The 23,353-nt window shown below is 44.8% G+C and overlaps 2 protein-coding genes and 1 long non-coding RNA gene across 5 annotated transcripts in view; all 3 read right to left on the bottom strand.

Annotated features, from left to right (window-relative positions):
- Positions 1-956: 956 nt before the first annotated feature.
- LOC121058215 lies at positions 957-4,033 on the bottom strand. Its single transcript, XR_005814119.1, has 3 exons — positions 3,093-4,033; positions 2,564-2,643; positions 957-1,942 (listed from the first exon to the last, which is right to left on the bottom strand). It is a non-coding gene; the product is annotated as an uncharacterized LOC121058215 (long non-coding RNA).
- A 17-nt stretch (positions 4,034-4,050) lies between these two features.
- On the bottom strand, positions 4,051-4,748 carry LOC121058442 (forkhead box protein D4-like; the record flags this gene model as incomplete). Its single annotated transcript, XM_040533997.1, has 1 exon — positions 4,051-4,748. A coding segment is annotated over exon 1 (459 nt), but the record flags the coding sequence as incomplete, so codon positions are not given.
- Positions 4,749-6,015: 1,267 nt separating this feature from the next.
- The window catches only part of TMEM201 (transmembrane protein 201), a 28,727-nt gene continuing 11,389 nt past the window's right edge, over positions 6,016-23,353 (bottom strand). The window contains exons 7-11 of one of the 3 annotated variants that reach the window (XM_040533411.1): positions 14,162-14,379; positions 12,468-12,539; positions 11,342-11,632; positions 10,726-10,857; positions 6,016-10,277 (exon numbers count right to left, since the gene is read on the bottom strand). In XM_040533411.1, coding sequence (XP_040389345.1) covers positions 10,180-10,277; positions 10,726-10,857; positions 11,342-11,632; positions 12,468-12,539; positions 14,162-14,379 — 811 coding nt within the window. In that variant the 3' untranslated portion in view covers positions 6,016-10,179. The remainder of the gene's footprint in view (positions 10,278-10,725; positions 10,858-11,341; positions 11,633-12,467; positions 12,540-14,161; positions 14,380-23,353) is intronic. The other 2 variants (XM_040533414.1, XM_040533413.1) reach the window with 2 other exon arrangements.

Genomic DNA, 23,353 nt, shown 5'->3' with positions numbered 1-23,353 from the left:
AACTGACACAACCCCACAGGCAGCTCTGCATCCATTTTAAGCTCTAAACTTCAAGGAAAAATACGCAATCTTCTTATTCCCAAGGTTTCAGACTGACAGCTTCACATATTTCCTGTGGACCACTCTACAATCTATTGACTTTCATCTATGACCTGCTGTACCCAAACAGCTCTCAGCGTCATTTTCATGCCCATAAAACCTGACTGTTTAAGGAACAGCCTGCCCAAGTCACAGCTCCCTATTGAAGAGGTCACCTTGCCCGTGGCTCTCAGCACTCACAGCTCTCCCAACCCACGCTCTGTTGGCAGCTTCTGACAAAAGGTTCCTATTTTGCAGAAACCTAAATTGCTCTCGCCCTTATCTTTTCATTCTTTTACACAAGGCTGAAAGATTAAAAGGGTGGAGATGAGGAAGCAACAGTTAGGGGCAAAAACACTGCAGCAAGGAAGAGAAAGGCCAAGCAAACCCCCTGATAAACGAGGGGACACTGCGACTTCCATTTCGCACAAGGTATTTCCAATGTTATCTCTACACACGACCACTTCTATTTTTCGTCAACCAATTAACAGGATAAAACAAAAGGAAAAGAATCAATGTCACAAGAATCCTGGTGATGCAACAAAGAAAAGAAAGAAAGAAAAAAAAAACGTTCAAAAGCCAGCTTTGGCCAGTGTTTCTGTAATTACTTTGGATTTTGACAATTAAAAGTCTTACATCTGTACTGATTCAGCACCGTGCATGAGTGAATTCTCCTTCTTTTCCACTGTTAATGACACACAAAACCATTACTTTAGTTGCTAAACCCAAGGAGGGAAATAAGCCAAGACAGATGTGAGACAACACAATGGAAAAGAATTCAACAGCCTGATGTCTACTGGTGGGAAAGGGGAACGTACTATTTTCTTAGCCATTTTCAAAGACTCTGTATTGCTTGCAAAGGGATACGCTCTGCTGGGGCTTATTTATAAAACCTATAAGAATGTTGACCAAAGAAGAAACTTGAAGAAAAATAAGCAGAAGTCAAGTTTTCTAAACTCAGTCACAAACCCAAGAGAAAGAGGATCACCAGTAAGAGCCTCTGCTGCTGGAGGGATGCAAAACACAGGAGAGGCCCCAGTACTTCTGAGCTGCTAGAAAAGCCATGCAAACCCCGAGCAATCTCCCTGGTCTAAATGCAGCCAGCACTGCAGTTTTCTATTCCAGCCACAGCACAAGTGTGTGAGTGTCTGAGCAAGACTGAGGGGGATTCCCAGCACCTCTCTTTGCCGGCTGCAAGTCTTCCCAGGCTCTAAAGCTTTTTGGTTTGAACTTGTAAATAACCGATGAGAAGAAGTGCTCCTATAAAAAGTGATTCAGAAAAAGAACTTCATCTAAAAGCTCCAAAACATTCCTTGGAAGAGACCATCTCTGCTGACAATTGAAGGAACCTCTGGAGAAGGGAGCCAGCTAGAAAAGGTGATTCACTCTCTGTGGCAATCACACCATGAAATCCCTGCAAGAGACCTGCCTGACTCTGTGCCTGTGGGACGGTGGCTTTTATCTGTGCTCACCTGTGCTCTGCTGCTGGGAGGGTGCAAGCAGGAGAAAGCACTACAGTTGCAAAGGGCAGCTGAACTCTCATTTCCATCTTCCTTTGACATTGCTCCTACACATCCTCATTGCTTCATTTTCTAGAAGGGATGGAGATGCAATCTGTCACCAAAGACCAATTTCAGCCTTGCTAAAACGATCCCCCTAGACCTGGTATGCTGGAGCAAATGCACCATCTAGTGGCACACACAAATGGAAAAGCTGTGGAACCAATGAAGTGCTGGCAAATACATCACTTACCGACTGAAACAGGCTGCTAAACGTAACAAAGGACCAACACGACACATGCACCCACTGGGAAGAGAACACAAAGCTCTTTACTCTTCTGTACGTCCTCAAAAGCTTGAGATACCTGTGTATTTGTAAGTGAGATGACAATCAAGAGCTGAACCAATGTAAAATTCCTGCATCTGTAACTGCCACATATAACTTGATAACATTATATTTCTTGATGCACAGAACTCCTGTGGCCTTTTGTTCAAGATGTTAATCTTAAAATAGGGTTTAACTGGAAACTTCAGACCACTTTCTTATGCTCTACCTGATATATTGCATTTTGTTTCACAGCCTCTCCTGCCTACAGTGACACTCAGCATTTCATGCTTCACATACAGCTTCTTATCCATTGCTCAAAGACACTGGTACACTGGTGAATTTAGTTGTGAGGAAGCCTTAAGAAATCGAAGACTGAAGTCTGCTCATAGCAGCCCCTGTGGAACCGGAGCCTCACCAAGACAACATACAGTATCTGCACCCTCATGAAATGGAAAGGATAATTTAATTAACATTATTTCTCTGTAGAAGTTTCAGGTGAAACTAGAACATACAGGTAGCCACACATACATGTATGATTCATATATCCACTAACCATAGGGGACGTAAAACTTCTCTAAACATATATAACATATATATGAATATATATATTTAAAACAAAAACCCTAGAAGTCTTTGTTTTACATACATATAGACTTACCACCAGCTTCAAGATGCAACAACTCTTAGATACCTGCGTTCCACTTTGGGCACTATATCGATTTTATAGCCAAATATAGCCTGCATCTGGTTAAATGTGGAAGATTAATAGGAGCTACAAGAAAAACGAGACTAAAAGAAAACAAAAAATTATCTGGAAAATAATTAAACTGCAATATCTTTAATACGTTGGATTTCTGTAAGAACAACCTCAATGCCGTTGCCCCAGATGAATTTAACAGTATTTGCAGCATTTTATTGATGTTGTATTGTTAGAATTTAAAGACAATGTTAGAAACTCTTCTTAAATACAGGAAAATATAAAATACAAACTACAAAACTAGGTTTAAGTTGCATTTTTTTTAAGGATGAGCAAAAACCTGTCAAATTACTTCAAGTACTTTCTGAAGCCATGAACGCTTACAAGGTAGTGCTTATTAAACAAGTCATAAAATGCAACATATAACAAAATGCTGCTCTGCAGCACTCATAACAGTATTTGAACTCTTCATTAACAAACTTAAATATACAAATCTTATTAGAAGCATGCTTTGCCCCTGATGGTTATCTTGAGGTGATAATACAGGAAGTATTCCTCTGAAATTAAGAGGAAAATACCCTTATAATCAGTGCATTATTTATAAGAAACGCGTCAAGAATAAATGTAAACATCTGTAACAAGAAACAGTATAAAATAACTCTTGACTGTATGTAAAACCCCATATAGCTCTGCTTTAAATACATAACAGTAAGATTCCCAGTATTAAAGTTTCACATAAATGAAAAATACACCTCATTCCCAGTATTAAAGTCGTTTTTTTCCACAAAGAAGAAAAATACATTATATATATAAACAAATATGAAAGAAAAGCTCAAAAATGAGTTTAAGGACACTTGAATAAATGCTTTTTCTGCATGTAACCAAGCTTCACTCCTACAAGAACTGGTACTTCATGGCTCTTCGTGTATTTCCAGACTGAGGAAGATAACACAACATACCAATTAGTTTGCGCAAGCCCCGCAGCACCCCTTCAGGCTTGCAGGTTCAAACAACAAAATCACAAATAAATCTTTAAAAATAATAAACCAAACTGACAAATCACAACAAAATCATAGATAAATAATAAAAAAATAATAATAATCCAAACTGATGAGTCGCTTCAGGTAACGCAATACCCTTCTCCCAACAGAGCACTGACACAAGGCACCTACATGTCAACAACTCCCCGAGCACACAGCCCCAGCACAGCCCCTTCCAGCCCCATATCCCCCCTCACTCAGCCGAGGCCCTTTTTTTATTTTTTTATTAAAATCCCCTTTATCTCCAACTTTCGGGGCTCGGAGGGGCGCTCAGGGCAGCGGCGGGTCCGTACGGGCGGCCACAAAGCAGCAAGGGCCCAGCTCCGGGAGGGGCCCGGGCGGCGGCGTCGGCCCCGGGCACCAGCGGGGGCCCCAGGCGGGCACAGGCGGCGTCGGCCCCGGGCCCCACGGCGGGGCCCAGGCGGGGAGAGGCGAGCAGGGACACCCGGGGAGCGGCGCCGGAGGCCTCGGGGCGGCGGCGGTGGTGCTCGGAGGCGGCTGGGGCCGGCGGCGGCGGCGGCGGTAGTCGCCCCCCGGGAACATGTCGTGGAAGGCCGGGTCCAGGGCCCACTCGCCGCCCCGGCGGGGAGCGGCGGGGCCGTGCCGGGGAGGCAGGCGGAGGAAGCAGGGGTTGAGGCTGAGGTTGTGACGGACGCTGTTCTGCCAGCCCTTGGGGCCGCAGCGGTAGTAGGGGAAGCGGCTCGCGATGTAGGCGTAGATGCCCCTCAGGGGTAGCCGCTGCTCCGGGCTGGCCCGGATGGCCATGGCGATGAGAGCCACGTAGGAATAAGGGGGTTTCTGCAGCTCCTCCGCCGGCCCCGGGCTGCCCGGGGACGGACGCGGCTCCCCCGGCTGCGCTTCGCCCATGGTGCCCGCTGTGGTGGCGGCCCCGCGGTGCCCCTCTAAAAGTCGGTGTTCCTCCTTTCCCCGCCCCAAAAACGGCTGGTTTGGGGTCGCGGGAGGGTCAGGACGGCGCTTGGGTTCGCAAACCCAAACACGGGGGAGTGGGGGAAAGGGGGCAGGGAGGGGGCGGCCCCGCCGCCGTGACCCCGGGCACCTGGGGAGGGGAAGGAGCCGCAGGAAAACGGAGGGAATCACAGAATCCTAGAATCATTAAAGTTTGAAAAGAGCTTCAAGACCATCTGGTCCAACCATCCAACCAACTGCTCCTTCTGAGAAGAAATGTCTCCTCATTTCCAACCTGAGCCTCCCCTGGCACAACTTGAGGCCATTCCCTCTAGTCCTATCACTAGTTACCTGTGAGAAGAGGCCGACCCCCAGCTCCCCACACCTTCCTTTCAGGCAGTTGCAGGGAGCAATGAGGTCTGCCCTGAGCCTCCTCTTCTCCAGACCAAACGCCCCCAGTGCCCTCAGCTGCTCCTCACAATACATTGCCAGGTCTTAAAACAAATTAGCAGCACATTTTAACGAAATAAAACACAAATCATTGAAGTGTAAATGGAGGAAAACTACAACTTTCAAGCCTACGCTTAGAAAGTCTGTCTAAAAGCTTTTCACTCATCTCTTCCACACCATCAATTTACATTGCAAAATGAAAACAAATTTAAAATTATAAAACAAACCAAAAAGCAAAACCTTGGAAAGACTCTCAGCCCCCATCTCACAGAGGGGAAAAAAAACCACTAAACGACAAATGAACACAAATCATGAAGTGTGCATTTAACTGGACTGTGCCAGTGCTCTGTGCATGTGCACATCTTGGGATGAGTTCTGGGGCTTCCCTGAACATCCTTTATACGTGCCCAGTCCTTATCCATACAAATAATCCCCTTGGGTTTCTCACTGACATACGCATGTTTGGAAGATGACTGGATCAGGACCAAAGCACCTGCATTCCGTATCTCCCTTACTCCACACCCTGCCCACCAAAATACTGAGAATCCACGTGAGAATGTGCTGGTGTTAGCACGGCAGCTCTACCAGAGTTATCCTGGATGATCAGGGCTCTGAGGAAACAGGAACGTACAGGATGGTCCCTATCCTGCAGAAGTTCAAGACAACAATGTCTTACAGGGGTGCAGCAACATCTGAGGAGAAGTTAATGGCAGGAGATGACTTTCCTTTTAGTGGAAGGAAAGCTTTCATAGAATATCATGAGTGGGACCCATAAGAATCATTGAGTCCAACTTTGAGGCTTCAAAGCATAACAGTGCACTTCCACTCCAAATCACAGCCATGAGTTTCTCCTCGATTTGGGGGAAACTCACACAGATTTGTTCTTCCTCTTAGTTCTCACTAGCTTTACAAGAGTGAAGAAATCAGAGTTAATTTGACCAGATGCACACACAACCCCAAATACTATCTCCCTTTCCCCCCAAAACATAAGAGTTCCCCAAGAAATAAAACCATAGTAAGGTGAAAACTTTTCCATTTTATTTTTTAAAGAAAAATATTCCTCTTTAAACACAAAGCATGAACTAAAAACCTCCAAGGAACAGTTTCTCCCCCGGAGCACAATTTAACTAAACTGTACAGTGTTAGAGCTCCCCAAACAAGTACACACACATGACATACAGTATTTCTGTCACAGGAAATAAGATTTAGGACTCAAAATTGTCCTCCACACCCTCTCTCGATACCCATTCCATTCATAACAGTGATGATCACTTCTGGTTGTGACATATATATATATATATATATGAACATTAAAATATAAATGTATTGGCCAAATTGGCCCTTTCTAGCCTTCTAACAAATGTCTGTGATAGAGGTTAAGACAATAGTTATTTCCAGGAATGGTACTTGGAAGAAAAAATATAGCAGCATCCACAGGCCACACAAGCCCTTAATTTCAGCTGCCCTGTTTTAAGGAACCCAGTCAGTTCAGCAGTGTTTTGTAGAAATTCCCATCACTCAAGAAGGAGTGGGAATAAAACATTCACAGGCCAAATTTGTTGCTTGAGCAGACAGGCAAAATTCCACTGAATCTGGCCTATGGACCCCAGCAATAATTTTTTTCCACGTTGCCACAGTGACCAATTTCATGTCTAAGCTTTTATGTAGAAAGATAACGACAACTTTCTGAAATCAGCAACTTGTTCTATCTATCCCATCAAATAGATATGTGTATAATATTTACGGCATCTGCCATACTACCCAGACTACAGAACTGGAACCAGACTCTAAAATCCAAATTCTTCCTAATTCAGAACAGTAAAATCATCAAACGTCTCTGCATGGTCTCATAACATGCCTAACAAGTTCATAGCCCCCCAAAAAAAGTACCTGGGCATTTTCAGAGGAAGGCAGGGAATAGAAAAGGTCTGGAAATGGAGCTCATTTACGTCCCACATGATGATTAACTGTGGCTTTTATTAAGTAACACTCAAATCTTTATCAGACAGACCATTTCACAAAGACCTTTTCCGTTCCGTACACTCCAACAATTTTTACAGTAGGAAAAATATTAGAAAAATAAATTTCACCCCCGAACAACACTGTATGAAGATCAGCATCACCAGTCAAGACGACTTTTACAGAGGGACCAGCTAATCTTTCATTTCCTCCAAACCAGCTTCATACAGAAAACAGCAGCAAGATAGACAAGGTATCTAGGAGCTAGATTAAGGCCAACAATATAAAGACAAACGCAGGCTCAGATCTTTTGAAATGAAGAAACCCTCCAAATGTTTTTATACATATGCACGCACGCACACACATACACACATATAACTCGTGTACTACTCAAGCAAAGGCTTCACATCTGTGAAAGCACCACTGGAGAGTATTCTAGCACCAGGATGAAAAGTTGGTTGTCTTCCCTCTTCAGCAATAAAATCCAAAGTCTTTATATTGCTTTGGACAAGGTCACCAAATGCTCATCCATGAACAGTTTCAGCGAGCAGATTCAAACAGCTTAAAGATTTCCTGCTGTGGAATATGGGCAAGAAGAGGTGTGTTGAGAGGCTGCGGCTCCTTGGTTGCTGGGAAGGAGGGGAATTTCCATATTGCAATCTGGTAGAGACAGAGACCAAATTGGGCCCTGGGTGTGTGCGACAGTACGTGAACTCAGCGGCGCAGACAGGGGGTGAAAGTGGAAAACTTGCATACATGAAATCACAGTGCACATCTGTTGGCATAATAAAGACAAGCAAAACCACCGTATTCTCTGGCAGGCTTGTCTCTGCATAGGCGGCCCCTGGCTATGCTGGAAGTCAGGACAAGGATCCGTGAATGGGATGTCACACACAGGACACCAGGACAACATCAAACTCATACAGCACAGGTCTAAGGGAAAGCTTGTAAGTAGGTCTGCTAGCATCTCGCCTACACACATGCTCCGGTGAGTCTGCACAAGTCTATAAAGGGGACAAAAACCTTGTAACAGCAATGTTGTGGGGCAGGTTCAGCTACAAGTAACAATGCACGCGAGATACAAAAGAATTAACCATCAACCTGAGCACATCCAGCTCTTCCTGCTGTGGGTCTCTATCCTGGATCTAGGTCTTGCACAGGAGGTGCTGGCTGTGCGGCCCTTTACCAACGCACTGAGCAAGCTGAGAGAAAGATGCAGAGTCAGGAACGACATCTCCATGCTCTCTCAGTTCGCATGTGTGGCCAGACGTCTGTCCTGTGCATGCAAGATAAGAAGGCAACAACCAGCCTCACTACCAAGGGAGGATGGGGTGCAGTGGCTGGAAGTGAGCTGCTAAAACAGTGCTGGAAGAAATGGAAGAGACAGAGAGATTTAATTTTTCAGAGATTGAATCACCAGCAGTAAAGTCCCACTTACTCTTATATAGCATGCTGACTGGTCTGGCCATTGCTTCTGTGATCTGTTAAGTGAGGCTGTGGTAGGAACTCCATAAAAACATGCAAGAAAAGAAATGAAGTGAATGGAAGGGTGATCATCGCTCTTGTGAACTGTGAGGTGTGAATTTCGGGTCCAGCACAGAGAATTATCAGCACAGATATGCTGTGTCTCTGTGCACATGCAAGAGTGCAACAAAGGGAACAGCAGCAGAGGAAGAGACAAAGGAAGCATAACACTGTAATTCAAGATACAAACACAGGACAATAGGATGAGGGGAAAGGAAAGAGAAAGGATGTTTGAGGTAAAGGAGTCCAAAGGAAGAGATGATATAAAAACTCTTAATAGTCAGTCCTGCTTCAGGAAATACGTAGCTAATGTCAGTTAGTTCTCTTTTCACCAGGTGTCCTTGGCATGTTGGTAATTCTCCTCTCTGTATTCGGAATTTAAGAGTCAAGACAAAGATCGTTAATTTTTTTTTTCCTAAGATATGCTAAATCATTTAGAGCATTCAGCATAATACTCCAAATGGCCCCTGAATACTAAGCCATGCTGATGACTCACCTGAAAGTGGAAGCACTCAGATTATAAGCTGCTTTTTGAAAACCTAGGGCTATTTTCTTTGGGTTAGAAAAGCTAACAGTTTGAAACCATCCAGGAGCAGGTCTGGCATCTCTCACTGAGAGCACATTGGCATCTAAGAAATACCTTCAACAGTTACTTGGCAAATCCCAACGTCAGACTGAGGCGCCAGGTTTATGTAGAAATGTATACAATCAGACAGCTCCTCATATACCTCCTAACAGGATAGATTTGTGCGATTTACAGCAAGAACTATGGATGTGCCACTCCCTGATTCAGTGAAAACACCAGCAATTGGAGTTGTGAGCTGAAGCCCTTTCAAATCACGTGGGGACCCTTTCCTTTTACAACAGGATTAATGCCTCCTGGGCAAAGCAATGCGTAGCTTTCCTCTGTCTACTGCAAACCACAAAAGATGCCTGTTTTGGATTTGTGAATCCCTAGAACAACAGTGCTGGCTGGAGGTATGCACAGAGAGCAGTTTCTGTGAACCAGTAAGACCAGAAAAGCAACTGGTGAGAGTGGCCTCAGGGCAGAGCCGAGGTGGAAGTACGTGGTCAGACAACAATATGACGGAGCAGTCTGGTCACACGTGATCAGGCAAGATTAAGGCAGCTAAAGAAAAGCTCATCGATTATTGAGAGGAGAGTGCCAAAGGGAAGAGAGAAGAGGAACCACTGAGCAAAGAGGCTGGGAATGGTGTAGCCAAAGCCCAGCACCAACTACTAAGCCAAGCCTCTTCTCCAGCTCATTGTTCTAATGCTCATTTTACCAGCACCATCAGCATGAGGTTAATATATCAGGAAGAAGAGCTGGGGGAAGTTCCTAAAAGTGTAGCTTGCACCTTTTCAGGCTCATGTCTCAGGTCAGTTCCTTTGAAAGAAAGCGCATGGGCCATTTGACCAGCATCTGGCTTTGAACTAGGGCCTTCTGGGAGTCCTGCTTCCCACCTCCAGGGACAATCCTGTGATATGTTCTACCTGGAAGTGACGGCAGCAGCTACTTAGGTTCCTTGTCATGACAGCTGAGCATACAGTGGTTATATAAAAAAAAAAAAAGAAAAAAAGAAGTAACAGCATGCACCAGTGGCACAGCCATTAGACATGAAGCCGTGGTTGAATTCTTCTTGTCAGAGTCTTCTCAGAAGCAGGTGGGACCAGCAAGAAAAAAAGTGTTGGCACAAATCAGCGCAGGCTCCGGTAGACATAGGCTGATGTGAAGATAGCATTGAGAGTCAGACTCACGGCTAGGAGACCTCGGAGAGCGGAGTTACCAAAATGACCTTGGTGGAAGAGGAGAACACAAAGAGAGAAAGGGACAGTAGGAAGAGATGTTAAAGAACTGATGAGATAAATAACAGTGAACATATGTTGCGCTCTCTCTTTGCTTTCACAGTAAGCAGATATTGCCGCAGCAGTTTTCCTGTCAGAAAAGATTCCACTACTCTCCTTAGCTCTGTTTTCATCTTGTCCCTCTTCTCAACACCCACATCCCCATCCTTTTCCTCCTGTCTCAGTTTAGCACTCTAGCTGTCAGTACTTTCCAGACGGCCCAAAAAAAAACAGGAATAGCCTTATTAAGGGCTTCAAATAGCAGAGAGAAGACCCATTTTGCTACTAGCAATTTGTTTGATCTTAAGATCAGATCACTACCACAGCACAGGAAAGATCTCAATTGTCCTCATAGAAGTGGTTACACGCATATGAAACGCCCACAGGACTTGCACTTACCTCTCCAGCCTGCCAAATCTTCCCCTTTGGTAGTTGTGTCTACCACACAGGTAGATGAGTGTGATGAATGATCCTCCTTTTTGATGGAATTATCGCTGCAAATACTCCCTCCTTCCACAGCAGATCTCATATCTGCAAAATGAAAGAGATACAAAAATTCAGAAGGCACCCGTGGAAGTCAAAAGCAGCAGAATTTACCAGTCAAAAGGTAGACATCGGTAATGAATGACTGCCTGGTAAAATCATGAAAGGACTGAGGATGGGAGCTAGAAATAAAGGCCAAGTTTCACTGCTGTGCAGCAGAAGTTGCCTGTTTGCTTGGCTCAAGCATTATCTATATCAGCATCACCACACCAGCAGTTGGGAGAGCTATCCAAACAGGGGGAAGGGCAGTGACAGTAGTCTCCCTGTGGCACCGCTCAGTGAGCAAAGGACATCGGCTTTGGCAGAAAAGTGAATTCATAAGGGAGCTTTGGTAGCCTAACAGTCATTACCATCTGGGTCTTTCCTAAAGGATTCCCATCTATTACAGGGCCTAGATGATGCATGGATTTGCTTGCAAGTTAACTCCTTCCTACAAGTGCACTTCAAAGAATGCAGCAGGCTGCCAGCATACCATGCATCCCCCACTCACTGAGGTTCTTCTTCGGAAAAGAGGACAGCTCCGTGGCAAAGATGTTGCTGTCTGAGTGGCTGTGCTCCTCTGAGCTCGTTGGGGTGAGCAGGGCCTCATTCTGAGATGGGAAAAGCAGCAGCTTCTGTCCTTTCAGGTTCAGGCGGGCAGGGCTGATGAGCGGCCGGCGATATCGCAAGGAACCTGAGCTGGAAGTCACAGAGCCAGCCACTGATGGTGCTGGAGAGGGGATGCGGGAGGGAGCACAGCTGCCTGACAACATGGAGAAGTGGTCTGGAATAGAAACATACACAAAGAGAAAAGAGATTATAACCCCAATATACAAGAGGCACGGTTTTCTGTAACGATTCTACAAGAAGAGGGAACAGAAATTGCTAAAGTCCATCAAATCTTGTACTAAAATTCTTTATTCGTTCCCGTTCCCACACTGCAAAACATGGAGAAATTCCACATGCACTTACTTTGATATACTCAAGGATGAGTTATACTAGAGATGTTTTTTTCAGGAGCTGTGGGAGCTCTCTCCTTAGTGTGTCCGTTCAGGAGAACCTCTACACATACTGTTTGCATGTGAACGAACAATTCTGGCATGTACTTTAAAGGCTGCTGTGAAGCTGTATCAGGAAGCAAGGAGTTTCCATGATGGCATTAGCCCAGACTGCATTTCCAGCAGCAAACACTTAGGCAGCACAAACAGCCAAACGATCCAGTTGGGGTCAGGAGTGCAACAGACAGGTCACTAGAGGACATGGGATCAAAAGGACAGAGCAGACAGGGTAGCTAAATTAGGAGTTCCTTGGGCTGGGGAAAGCAAAACAGAAGAGCTGCCTTAGGAAAAATTCCAAGTCTTCCTTCAAAGCAATCTCAATTCAGATATAGAGTAGGGAAGGGACCCTTGCTTTGTCTCACTGATTTCAGTGTGAGCTCTCCCGGAAAGAATAATATCCCACACGTTATTTTGATGCAATCCCACCTTTAGTTGGAACTATCTCTGCAATATTTCCATTGAGATCTCAGCAGAGAGAAAAGAATTAAACTGGGGTCATGTGTTTCAACCCACCCACTGCAAATCCTGCAGAGACACTTGCTCTGGAAGCCCCAGCATTACCTGATGTAGGAGATTCCTTGGACTGAGATGACTGCGAGGCCGGTCGACTTCCGCTGAACAAATAGCCAGAATCTAGAAAAGCAAAAATGAAAGAGCTTGAACCCAGATGGCTCAGCTACCAGAAGTCTATCCTTCTAAAAGATAACGGTGTCATCTTGTTATCAGTCTCAGAAGGGGAGAGGTTGTAAACGTAGGCAGGAAAAATGTCCCTATATTCCTAGGTAGGCTAAATGCCAGAGTCAGAATAATGCCGTTTTCCCAGCTGCAGTGGAACAGATCTGTCCAACAGGCTCCAAAAATAAAATGAGCCATCCCCTCCCAAAACATCTGGAATTAAAAGCATCTAAATCTATTTAGAATAGACTAAACAGAACAGAATAAAAAATATTCTCTCTCCAGCCTGTCTGTCTTTGGACCTTCACAAAAGAAAGCACAGCCTCACATGGGGGGATTAGCATGCAGGGGGAATCCCAGCCGTCTGGTGCGTTTGCACCTATCCTTCCATGGCAGTTAGGTAATTGGAAAGGTGAAGGCTGCGCCAAAAGCTTCTGAGCTGCTGGAAGGTTTGTGTGGCTGGTCTTTCACTTGCTCTTAGTGGCAAAACTTAGTGGCTGCTTGCAGCTTGAGCCAGAGAAACGTGGAATGAACTAAAAAATCCCAGTAAGACTGCTCTCTTTGCTGCAGCGTTATCCTAGAAACTGCCACAATTCGGCCTCTGACCTGGTGGTAATCAGTCAGTGACACACGAAGACTTAGCTTTCCTTAGACAGAGAACAGTATTTGAATGCTGTTTCCCATCTGTTAATCTCGAGCACAGCAAAACTGAGGGCTTAATGAGCTACTGGGAGAGAGTCGTTCATGAGGCCTATAAATCTTCCCTAGATCACAGAGCCTCTAAAGCAACCTCTGTAGCTGTGCTAGCACATATCGAACCCAGACGTAGGGATGAGCCTACCTTCAGCTCTGCTCCTCTCAGGTGTTGTAAGAAAACCAGACTATATAAAGCAGCCAGAAGGAAGGGAGAGATCTCTCTCACCAGATCAGTTATCCTAAGGCTCTCAATCACTTCCAAAAGCTGCTCTTCTCCATTCCCATGCTGAAATGCTTCCTCTGTCTCTCTCCAACATATATTTGCAGCTTCTGCCATAATGTTTTGAGAAGCCTCTGGATTTCAGTAAACCCCCCAGACGGTAAGCACTCAGCGAGACTTCTTGCTTCATCTAGATGGCAACACCACGCTGATTTCTTAATGCTAAAAACCAAATAACCAACACTGGACACTCCTCTGCACCACAGGAGATGCAGACACTGCTTGTTTTAGACAGTTCAGACGCAGTCCTTAACTAACTGCTGCAAAAGGTATTAGTTTAGAAGCGATAACAACTGAGATTTACAATCAGTAGTATCACAGCATCAGGCTTAGTCGCTCCCTCAGGAGCTGGCTTAACCTAGTTCTTACGAGGTAACCTATATTAGCGACAGCCCACGACATAACGGAATAGGTGTGCCCAGTTAGCGCTGCCTCCCACAAGGCTGTTAGCAGACTGCTGGCCCTCACTCCAGCCCCAAGAACATGTCAGCGGTCTCTAAACAGGACTACCACTGGTGGATACCTCACAGCCCACTTCCTCCTGAAGCACTGCACCACTCCGTTGTCATTGCCACATGGTTGGGAAGTTTCACGCACAACTTACCTGCTCTGGCCAAGGATGGGATGGTACCCAGTGAGAGCGCCCTGTTGAGACGTCCAGGAAGAGAGGAAGAAGAAGTCCTGCGTGGGGACCTGAAGAGCTGCTGGTTTGTCAGCTGGAGAATACTGGGAGGTGTTGGGACAAAGAGAGACGTAGCGGAGGAAGGGAAGCCAGTCCCAGTGCCGTTGGAAAACAGAGTAATCGAATCCCCGGAAAGGTACCTGCAAATGACAGGCATGACAAGCATTTAGCAACAAGTATGTTCCAGGAACTCCCTCTCTCAATTCTAACTAGGGGAACCAGAATGCAACAACCTCCATAGAATAGAGAAGAATTTGTGTTTCTTTTGGACCAGAACTACAATGGTGCTTGTGGCTCTTGCATACGAACATTTGCTTTGTTACCAGGTTTGTACTAAATTTTCAGTGCAAGAATGCAAGATATAAAATGCTTAGGGTTTACGAGATGGCTTCTACCCCTTTGAAACTGGGCAAGGAAGAAGCGCTCAACATTACTTAAATTATTGTGCACCAACCTGTCCAGCAACACAGGGTAGAAAAAGTGGTGGGACAGTTTAGAACCTCAGGTGCAAGCAGCTACAGTTCATTGGTTTTCTCCTGAGAAAATTACCCTGATGTAAAACATCAGAATGCTTTATCCATTCCACATACAGAGGGCCAACAACAGAGTACATCTGATGTTTGTCATGTGCACATGCAAAGAACATGCTTACAATGCCATGACTCTGGGTAGCAAGTAGTTACCTGCTTATTTTTTTTGTCTTTACAAACCAGAATCGGCATCTCTGATGTCAGTATAGAGAAAAGTGTTTTTATGAATACCTAGATAAAGATTTAAACACAGATGTTCTGTTTTAAAGCTAACATTCAAGCCCCTTTGATACATTTGCCTTTATTATGTTTCTGTGAGACTCACTGCCCTCATATTAAAGATGGGAAAGAGAAGCAAAAAGAAGCTAAGTGACTAGTCCAGGGTCTCATTGAAACTGTGAAATTGGGTTTCCCGATCCTAAATTGAGGCCTAAACCATTATATTTTTTTCTCTCTAGATATCATAATTAGCCACAAATATGTACTAGCGTAGTCATTCAGAGGGCACTGTGCTCCCATAGCATACGCTCCGGGCATCGTCTTGCTTCTAGTGTGGAAAAAACAATTTCAATTACGGCCCCCGGGAAAATTTAATATTGGCAGTAATAATGGCAACTGTATACGTAGGTCTCCAAGTTGTTTCCTAGGGGTTCTTTGCAAGTGAAAGCAGGGAGCCATAGAAGAGTGTTTCCAATTTGAGAACATAACATGAGAGAGAACAGACAAAATGCACTTAAGGATATCTTCACCAGTTAGCTTGATTTTTAAGTAACATGGACTCAAACTGACTTCTATTCTACTGGTAATATAACTATAGGAAAGGACTTTGCATTTTACACGGTTGTTGCAGCTAGCTCTGTCACAGCATATGGTTTATATGCAAATAAACTACGCAATTAATTTGTGATACTCACGTTTCCCTGTCTACCTTTGCAGTGGTTTACAATATAAGAATCAACCTAAACTGAACAATCTGTCACAAAACTACTCCTATTTCTACTTTCTTTGCATTCCTCCTTGAAATCACGTGCTGATCTTAACCTGTGTGTGCAGGTTAGTTATCACATTACATCAGAGGAATCTGCTTTGGAGTCTCACTTGCGTTCTCCTGCCCTCAAAATGAGTGTTTCAAGAAGGTCACAGCGTTGAAAGTATGGGAACTTTGTATTATTTTTAACAATTCAATGAAATGCATGAAAAAGTCTAGAATTTGAACAAGATACCTCAAATATCTCCTGTAAGATTCTTCAGTTAAAAGCAGGTAATAAATATTCTTGTCAAATAAGTAATGACAAAGTACTAAACAAAGTATGAAGTGGACACATACATTTTCAAACAGAGATACCAGACTTTGCATCGTATCATCAGGCTGCGACATTTAGAGGTTTAATAACACTTCTGATGAAAACACTGAGGCAGATGAGAGCAGAAACACAGCTTTTCATCTGTCAGAGGAAAGCCAAGAGTAAGAGAAAGAGCGGAGGAATACGTGCATCTCAGTCTCGTGCTGTGGGGTGATTTACGCATGTGCCACTCCCTTGGTGTGATATGATAAAATATGATGCAGCAAAATTATGCAGTGCTAGCACACGCAGAAGAAGCAGTCTAGGTTTAAGATCATAATTTAAAATATCTTATAAAACTACTTATCTGCTAGTATGAGGCAGACATCAACAATCCCGACCAGCTTAATCAGGCTGAACAACATCTGAGCCAACCAGCCTCGTGGTGCTTGCAAGCAGGACATGCCTTTAACAGCAGCAAGGAACTCGTCAATCTTGCAGCAGAAAGTGCCCAACCTCTTCAGGTTCCAGAGGACCTGGGAAGGGTGTCATGCTTCGCAAACGTGCAGAGTCCTTTAGTGCATATACACATAAATATTTGCCCCACCACACATACAGACATCAACAGCAGAGGTACACGTCCATCTCAGCTCCGTAAGAGGGAATGAATTGGAAAGGAAATGAGAGGTGCAGCTCAGGACTATGATATGAACCATCTCAGAAACAGCAATACCTACCGCTCACAGTGTCTGTGAAGGACCAAATTAGAGCATCACCCATGAACAACATTGCTCTTGTTTCCTAACTTTGCACCTTTTCTATGCTTGGGCAAAAGGATCCAGCTTTACACACCTCCTTGCTGCACAGGAAGACAGCATATCTGCCTTATTGGCTTTTGGCAGTTTTTCACTTAGAAGGGCAGAAAACATTACAATTATACTATCACTCATAACTACAATCTCTTTCCTAGGATTTTAACTTTTTTGGATTGGAGGTCCATGGGCTCTGCTGCTCGACAGCCCCCTTCTTCTGAACCTCAACACATTAGCGCAGTCTGAACCCCCAGGCAGCTGATGAAACGTTTGTCTTGCACTCTCCAGAAAATCATTTTTTCTGGTTAGTAAAGAAGAGCTGTAGAATTTTGAGGATAGCATGTTAATGCCTGAGGACTAAGGGCTGACCAAAGAACAGCTTAAATGTCGATTTGCTCTGAATAAATCCCTACAATGTGCAAAATTCTTCTCCTTTTCTACGAGCAGCTAAAAAGCAGGGGTGCTGTCAGGGGAACACATTTCATGGCTGAGAGTGGTCAGCTGAACTAAAACTTTCAGAAGCAGATGGAAAAAGGTGAGAAAATCAAGAGGGTCATAAGGCAGGAAGCAGCCAGAACACAGCCCTGGAACGGAGCAGTGCAGCTTCATCTTTGCTCTCAGCTTAGTGCATTGCTCCAAGACGTTTGTGCACGTGATAAAAGTGGGTCTGGCAGAAGTGGAAAAAGTACCCAAAAAGGAAGAGGGGGGAAAAAAAAAAGGCTCTGGAGTCAGATGGTTTGTGGAAATAGGGCCCGGAAGCCGTTTATTTCAGAACTTGTCATTCAGAACATCGAAAATCGGATATCTTAATTAGTGTATACAACGATCACAGCGTTACTAGACAGTTGGGCACAACTCCGCTACACAGATACTTTAAAAATAAATAAAGAGAAGATTAAAGAAGAGTAGTACATGGTATGGGACAGTACACTGTCCTGAAGAAACACCTCCTGCCCATAGAGCCTCCTCTCCCAATACCTCCCTCTTTCCAAAGCCAGCACCTTTTTAATTGAGATTTTAACCACAGAGATGCTGCATCACCCCTGGGATAGAGAGAGCCATGGGAGAGCATGGGTGAGGTCAGACTACAGGGCTGTAGATGGACCCCCTCCTGCCATCAGCTAACTTCAGACATGGAGGAAGAAGGTAAGGTGCAGAGTCAGGCAGCTGACTGTACGTACCCAGGTTTGTCTGCCTGGAAGCAGCCAGAACCTCTTGTCAGTTGTGGGATAAAATGTTTCCTAACAATTTACGTATGAGTTGTCTGTGTATAACTGCACCGTCTTCTGCCCAGATTGCAGAAGCAGCTCGCTACTGCCTTACTTATTGCTGGCTGCAAAATATGCAAGTTTCTGCCAGCTGACATGCAGCCACTCGTCTGGTCCGCTGCAGCATATCAGGCCACCAGTCAGTTCCACAGAGTGTGCCTCTGGTCAAGGTGACAGAATCAGGAGTAAAGAGCAATATGGCAAATAAACCTCAGGACAATAATGCTGAAAAAGAGCACAGGTCTCAAACGTTAAGATTTTGATACATGACTTACAGAACTAGGAACTTTAGCTCCCCAGGCTAAGGATTGTTTTCTCCTACATGTCACCCTGCTTTGGGTGAAAGAGGAGGAATGAATTATAGCTGAAAAGGCTCCAGCTGCCAGGTCCTGCACTGATACCTTCTGGAATACAGACGGATGTTTGGCATCAACTTTGGCTTCCCCTGGCTGGTGGCACAAAGGTATGTGTGCACACCTTCCACCTCTACAAAATCCAGACTCACTTGCATGATGAAAAGGTTCAGAGGACCTCTCCCCTGCCTGTGTATTTGACAGCTTTGGTCCCAAATGAGGCTTTACAGGGGGTGACTCACTGTACACTTCAGGACTGAGTACTGCCCCTTTCTTGGGAGAGCATCTGCTACAGCTCAGAGAGGCCTCAGGTGGTGGCGCACCTGGAACGAACAGGCAGGTTACATGCAAGAGCACACAAGTTCAACGGCAGCTCTTTAAAAGCTGAAAGCCATTTACTGCAGCTCCCCACTTTCATGAGCAGAGTCAGTATGGAGCAATGAAACCGGCTATTAATTAGATTAATTTATATAAAAGTATAAATAATTTGTCCACAATACAACCGTACACAACTTCTACAGTATCTAAGCATGATTATTAGCTTCACATAATTTCAGCTTACTTGAAAAATATTAATAAAGCTAAAATAAAACACCACTACACCCTTTTTATATTCCCCTCTTGTCCTCATCCTTTAACACACCCAAGCTCAGTTCACTAGGGCATGCAAAACACAGATGTAGGAAAGAAGGATTTAATAGAAAGGAAAGAATGGGATATTTATATCATGTATTTAAAATTGTAAAGGGCCACAAAGGGGTCAGTCTGCATGCAGAGATGTCAGTGAAGGCTTCAGGAACACCAGAAGCAGCAGCAGCAGAGATACTCACTCAGTTGCTAGCCCTGGCTTTTCCCCTCAACCCCCATAGGGTCTGCAGAGTCGCTGGAAATCTCAGAGTACAGCCCAAGTGCCCTCTTATTCCCAGCCACACTCACTGGTGGCAAATACAGGCCAAAAGCACTAGCCTGCCACACGTACAGGTACTGTTGTCCCAAGCTGCAGCTGCAACAGCTCCACTGAAGCAGAGCAACGTAGTGTTGTCAAAAAGTTTGTCCAGGGAAAGGCACTTAATGAACCCACCTTGCCCCCTTTATGCACCCCATGCTGCAGGGCAGGGCACAAGGTGGTGCTGAGCTGGCAGACCAGCCACGGCCACCGTGAGGACAAAGATCTGAGTCAGCCACGTTGGGCTGGAGCAGATTTCATTTCAAATGACACACAAACCCACTTGGAGTTCCTCACCACCCCAGCTCCGCTCTGTAGTCCCATAGTCTGGTCCAGACACCAGCACAAGGTCAGCGTCAAAAAGCAGCACCTAAAATGGGAGGCTTTGGGGCTAGAAACCTCTAATACTGCTGAGTTAAGGTGTTTGCATGCTCTGCATGGCTGGAAGCATCCTTAGGCAACAGAGCTGCACCTGGTGACCGCAGTTTATCACCTGTTTCTCTGTGGCTTGAAGTAAGAGCACAGCTAAGAGAAACCAAGAAGCTCAAAGCACCAACCAAGTGGTTCTGGACGATGTTGTCAGTGGTTTTTGTAAGTTACCAGCCCTTTGTTAGCTATTATCCCCCCCAGCAGGAGGAAATGTGGCATAGCAAACAGCATCTCAGCTGGAGGATGGCAACACAGTGCTCAGACACGGCCGTGGCTTGCACCAAAAGAACTGAGCTGCAGGTATGCCTTTCCTTCTGCTGGAGCCACTGGGGGGAAACGAACCAGGCACAGAGTCAGATGGCGTGTCTAACTGCTGAGCTGCTTCCTAACTGAATCCCAAGTCAGGCAATGCGCCTTCCTTACAGAAGCACAGCATAGCTATGGCTTCCTCACAGAAGCACAGCATATTGTTTAGAAGTTCTTTGGTGCTGAAATCAGGTACTAGAGGAATAGTCTCAGTAACGGCAGCAGTGGTTTGCTTAACTTTTTTTTTTTTTTTTCCAGAAAGAGTCAACAGTGAAATACTGGTAACTCATCTTCTTCAGGCCTAATCACCTAAGGAGGAGCTCCATACACAGAACTGGTACAGATCTAATGTTACCACTTTATAAATCCCAACATCTATGGGAAAAGACATCCAGTTTCTCCTTGCCTTCCTCTCCTCCAGAAGATCAATTGTGTTATTCCAGCAGCCCTGACAAAGCACTTAAGAAAGGCAGAAAGGGAGGAGACTGTCAGCATCAGAGCCTCCGAGAGACAAAAATTCACTTGCTGCAGGTTTGCTCCTAAAGCTCTGAGGTTTTTTGTTGTTTTTAGAAGCAGCAGCACAGGCTTGCTGAGGCACCAAGAAGTGGGAAAATAAGCTGATGCCTGAGCAAAGACAACAGCTTCTTTGGCATGAGAAGTGAGTCACGCACCAGTATCTGTTTTGTTATTTGGTTTTGTCTTTAAAATTTTTCCACTTAGGAGTCTGAAAGTTCTTCAATTATAAGGTGTGGAGAAAGCACCGCAGAGACCAAGGCTTCAGTTGCACAGGTTGGCCATAAAACGAAGCAGTTTCTGATATGTAAAGTTAGTGCAACCTGTAAATATATTTCACTTGTATTAATTTGTGTAACATGAAGACAAATGGATTTGCTTGCAATGTAGACAGCAGGTAATGTACCTCCCAGGTGAAAAGATTTTAAACTTTTGCACTTGCTGTGCCACCAAACCTCAAGGATTTTTTAAGTAGTATTATTTAGGTTTTACAGCGTAAACCCCACTCCTTCCCACAGTTCTACTGCCTGCCTGCTCCTGCTACCTAGTGTGCACCCCCATCCCACCACAGCACTGCACAGGAAAAAAGGCAAGAGAGTAAGAGAGAACCAGGCACAGAAGAATGACGTAACAACAGAAAACCAGCGTAAGAAGTGCCAGACCCCAGAGCACAAATACAGGGCATGTTTAAATTGGAAGAAAAAGTTAAAATGCTGCCAAAAAGAAGGGAAGAAAACACCTTTTCAGAAGACTTATGGGGCTATAGTGACACTCGACACAACCTTGACTTCCAGCTCCTGAAAGCAGAACCTCTGAAGAGGTTGACAAGCATCTTTGCGTGCTGCCACCAAATTTCCTTGCTACTGTGCAAGAAGATTTAGACAGATGAATTTTATTCTTGTTCAAAAAATATAAAAAAGGATATTGTTGTTAGAAATTGGCCGTGATGTTACCATGACCATCCCTACACATTTTAATAACTTGTCAGCTGCTCACACTTCTCCTCTTTGTAGCAGCCCCAATATCCTTCTAAACATGTGATTCCTCCCAGCATTTGGGTGTACCTGACAGCAGAGCAGCAAGAGGAAATTGCTTACCTCTGCGAGACCAGCAAGTTCACAAACTAGAAGGAACTTTCCATCCAAATTCTATATGTAAGTGCAGAAGACAATTACAGCTAAACATAAAACACGAGTCTTTTCCTACATTTAACTTTATGGAGAGAACTGGAAAGTATCAAAGATGAAGAAGGGAGGGGGAAAAAAGGCTAGAGGTCTTTTTTTTCACTTAATGGACATAACAGCTCAAGGTCACCTGGGTCTTTAGTGCAGCTTGTTTAGAGAACAGCAGAGCCAGCACTGGATTTGTTCCCACTGTCCATTTCATTAGGTGATTTTGTCCGTGCCGCTTTTAAGAGGAGAACACTGCATGAAAAATGGTATTGGAAGGACAGCCGCAGCGGGGAGCTTCCCAGGCCTGAAAACATTGTATTGATCCCTGCACTGGAGGGAAGGCAGAGCAGACAGTGGTAAGCCATCTTATTTTATTTTTTTTTTTTGCCACTTACTATCCTTTCACCAGCCTACTACCGTCTTTCTTAACACTGCTGCCTGCTTGAAACCCACTGCTCCCCTTCAAATGCTGCTTCTAACCTCCCTCCCCGCTCTAGCTGACAGGACAGAGGAGCCTGCTGTCCGGTACAGAAAACCAACAAGGGATTTTTAAGGCACACTTCCTATTAAATCTCCTAATGGAGAACAAGAGAGAAGAGCCAGAGTGACTGTGAAAGTCTAACCTAGTCTTCAGAGCCATGCATATTTCAGGCTTTTTTCTGCTCTGATGAACTCACGTGGCTCCTTGTAAGTATTTACTTTGAAACAATTTTCTAGGTTCCATAAATATCCATTGTCCTAGTGGAAAATGGGACACAGTGGTTGTTATTGAGCATTTCAGAAGTCTGAGATTAGAACAAGAAACAAACTGGAACATCAAGCTGGAAGACAAACCTTGTGGGTCAGGATTGGTAAGCACCAGGAACACAGAAGGGCAGAGCCAGACTTTGCAGATGTTGGATCCCTTTTGTGGGCAAGTAAACAGCCATCAGAGCAGCAGCGTTTGTAAGCACCAGAATGGAGAAAGGTGTTCTCTTTGCACGGAGGTCGATATTGCAATTATCTGAAGGCACCGTTAAAAATATTTCCAAAGGAGAGCACACGTGGGAAATAGGTTTGCGCGTCCCCTTCCCAAGGCAGCTGCTAAGTTACAGGCACGAAGTCTTTCAGCCAGGAGCTGTACCTGCCCACCACACACTCAGCTTTGTGGCTTACTGTTAACGGATCTCTACAGAGCTTTTGTTAGTGCTACATTTTTGCTTTCACAGTGAATACTAGTTTGAAGAACAATAACCGTGAAAGCTCTGAAATACCTTTTGTTTCCTTAAGCAATGTTCCCAGCATTTCACCAGCACCTGCCGTCTCCAGTAGTGTCTGGATCTTTCAGTGGGAAATGCGGATACTTCGTCACAGTGAGAGCTCCATTCTGATTATTTTAGAGTTTATGCATAGGAAGATCAAGGCGCTCAACCAAGACATCATACTACTACTGTGGCATGTTCCGTGGGCTGTTCTGAAGAGAGGAAAATAGCAGATTTTCTGCAACGATGCTATTTCCTCTT

The sequence above is a fragment of the Cygnus olor genome, chromosome 21 (genome assembly GCF_009769625.2).
Source record: "Cygnus olor isolate bCygOlo1 chromosome 21, bCygOlo1.pri.v2, whole genome shotgun sequence".
Classification (NCBI taxonomy): domain Eukaryota; kingdom Metazoa; phylum Chordata; class Aves; order Anseriformes; family Anatidae; genus Cygnus; species Cygnus olor.
This window is presented reverse-complemented; position numbering and strand designations above follow the sequence as displayed.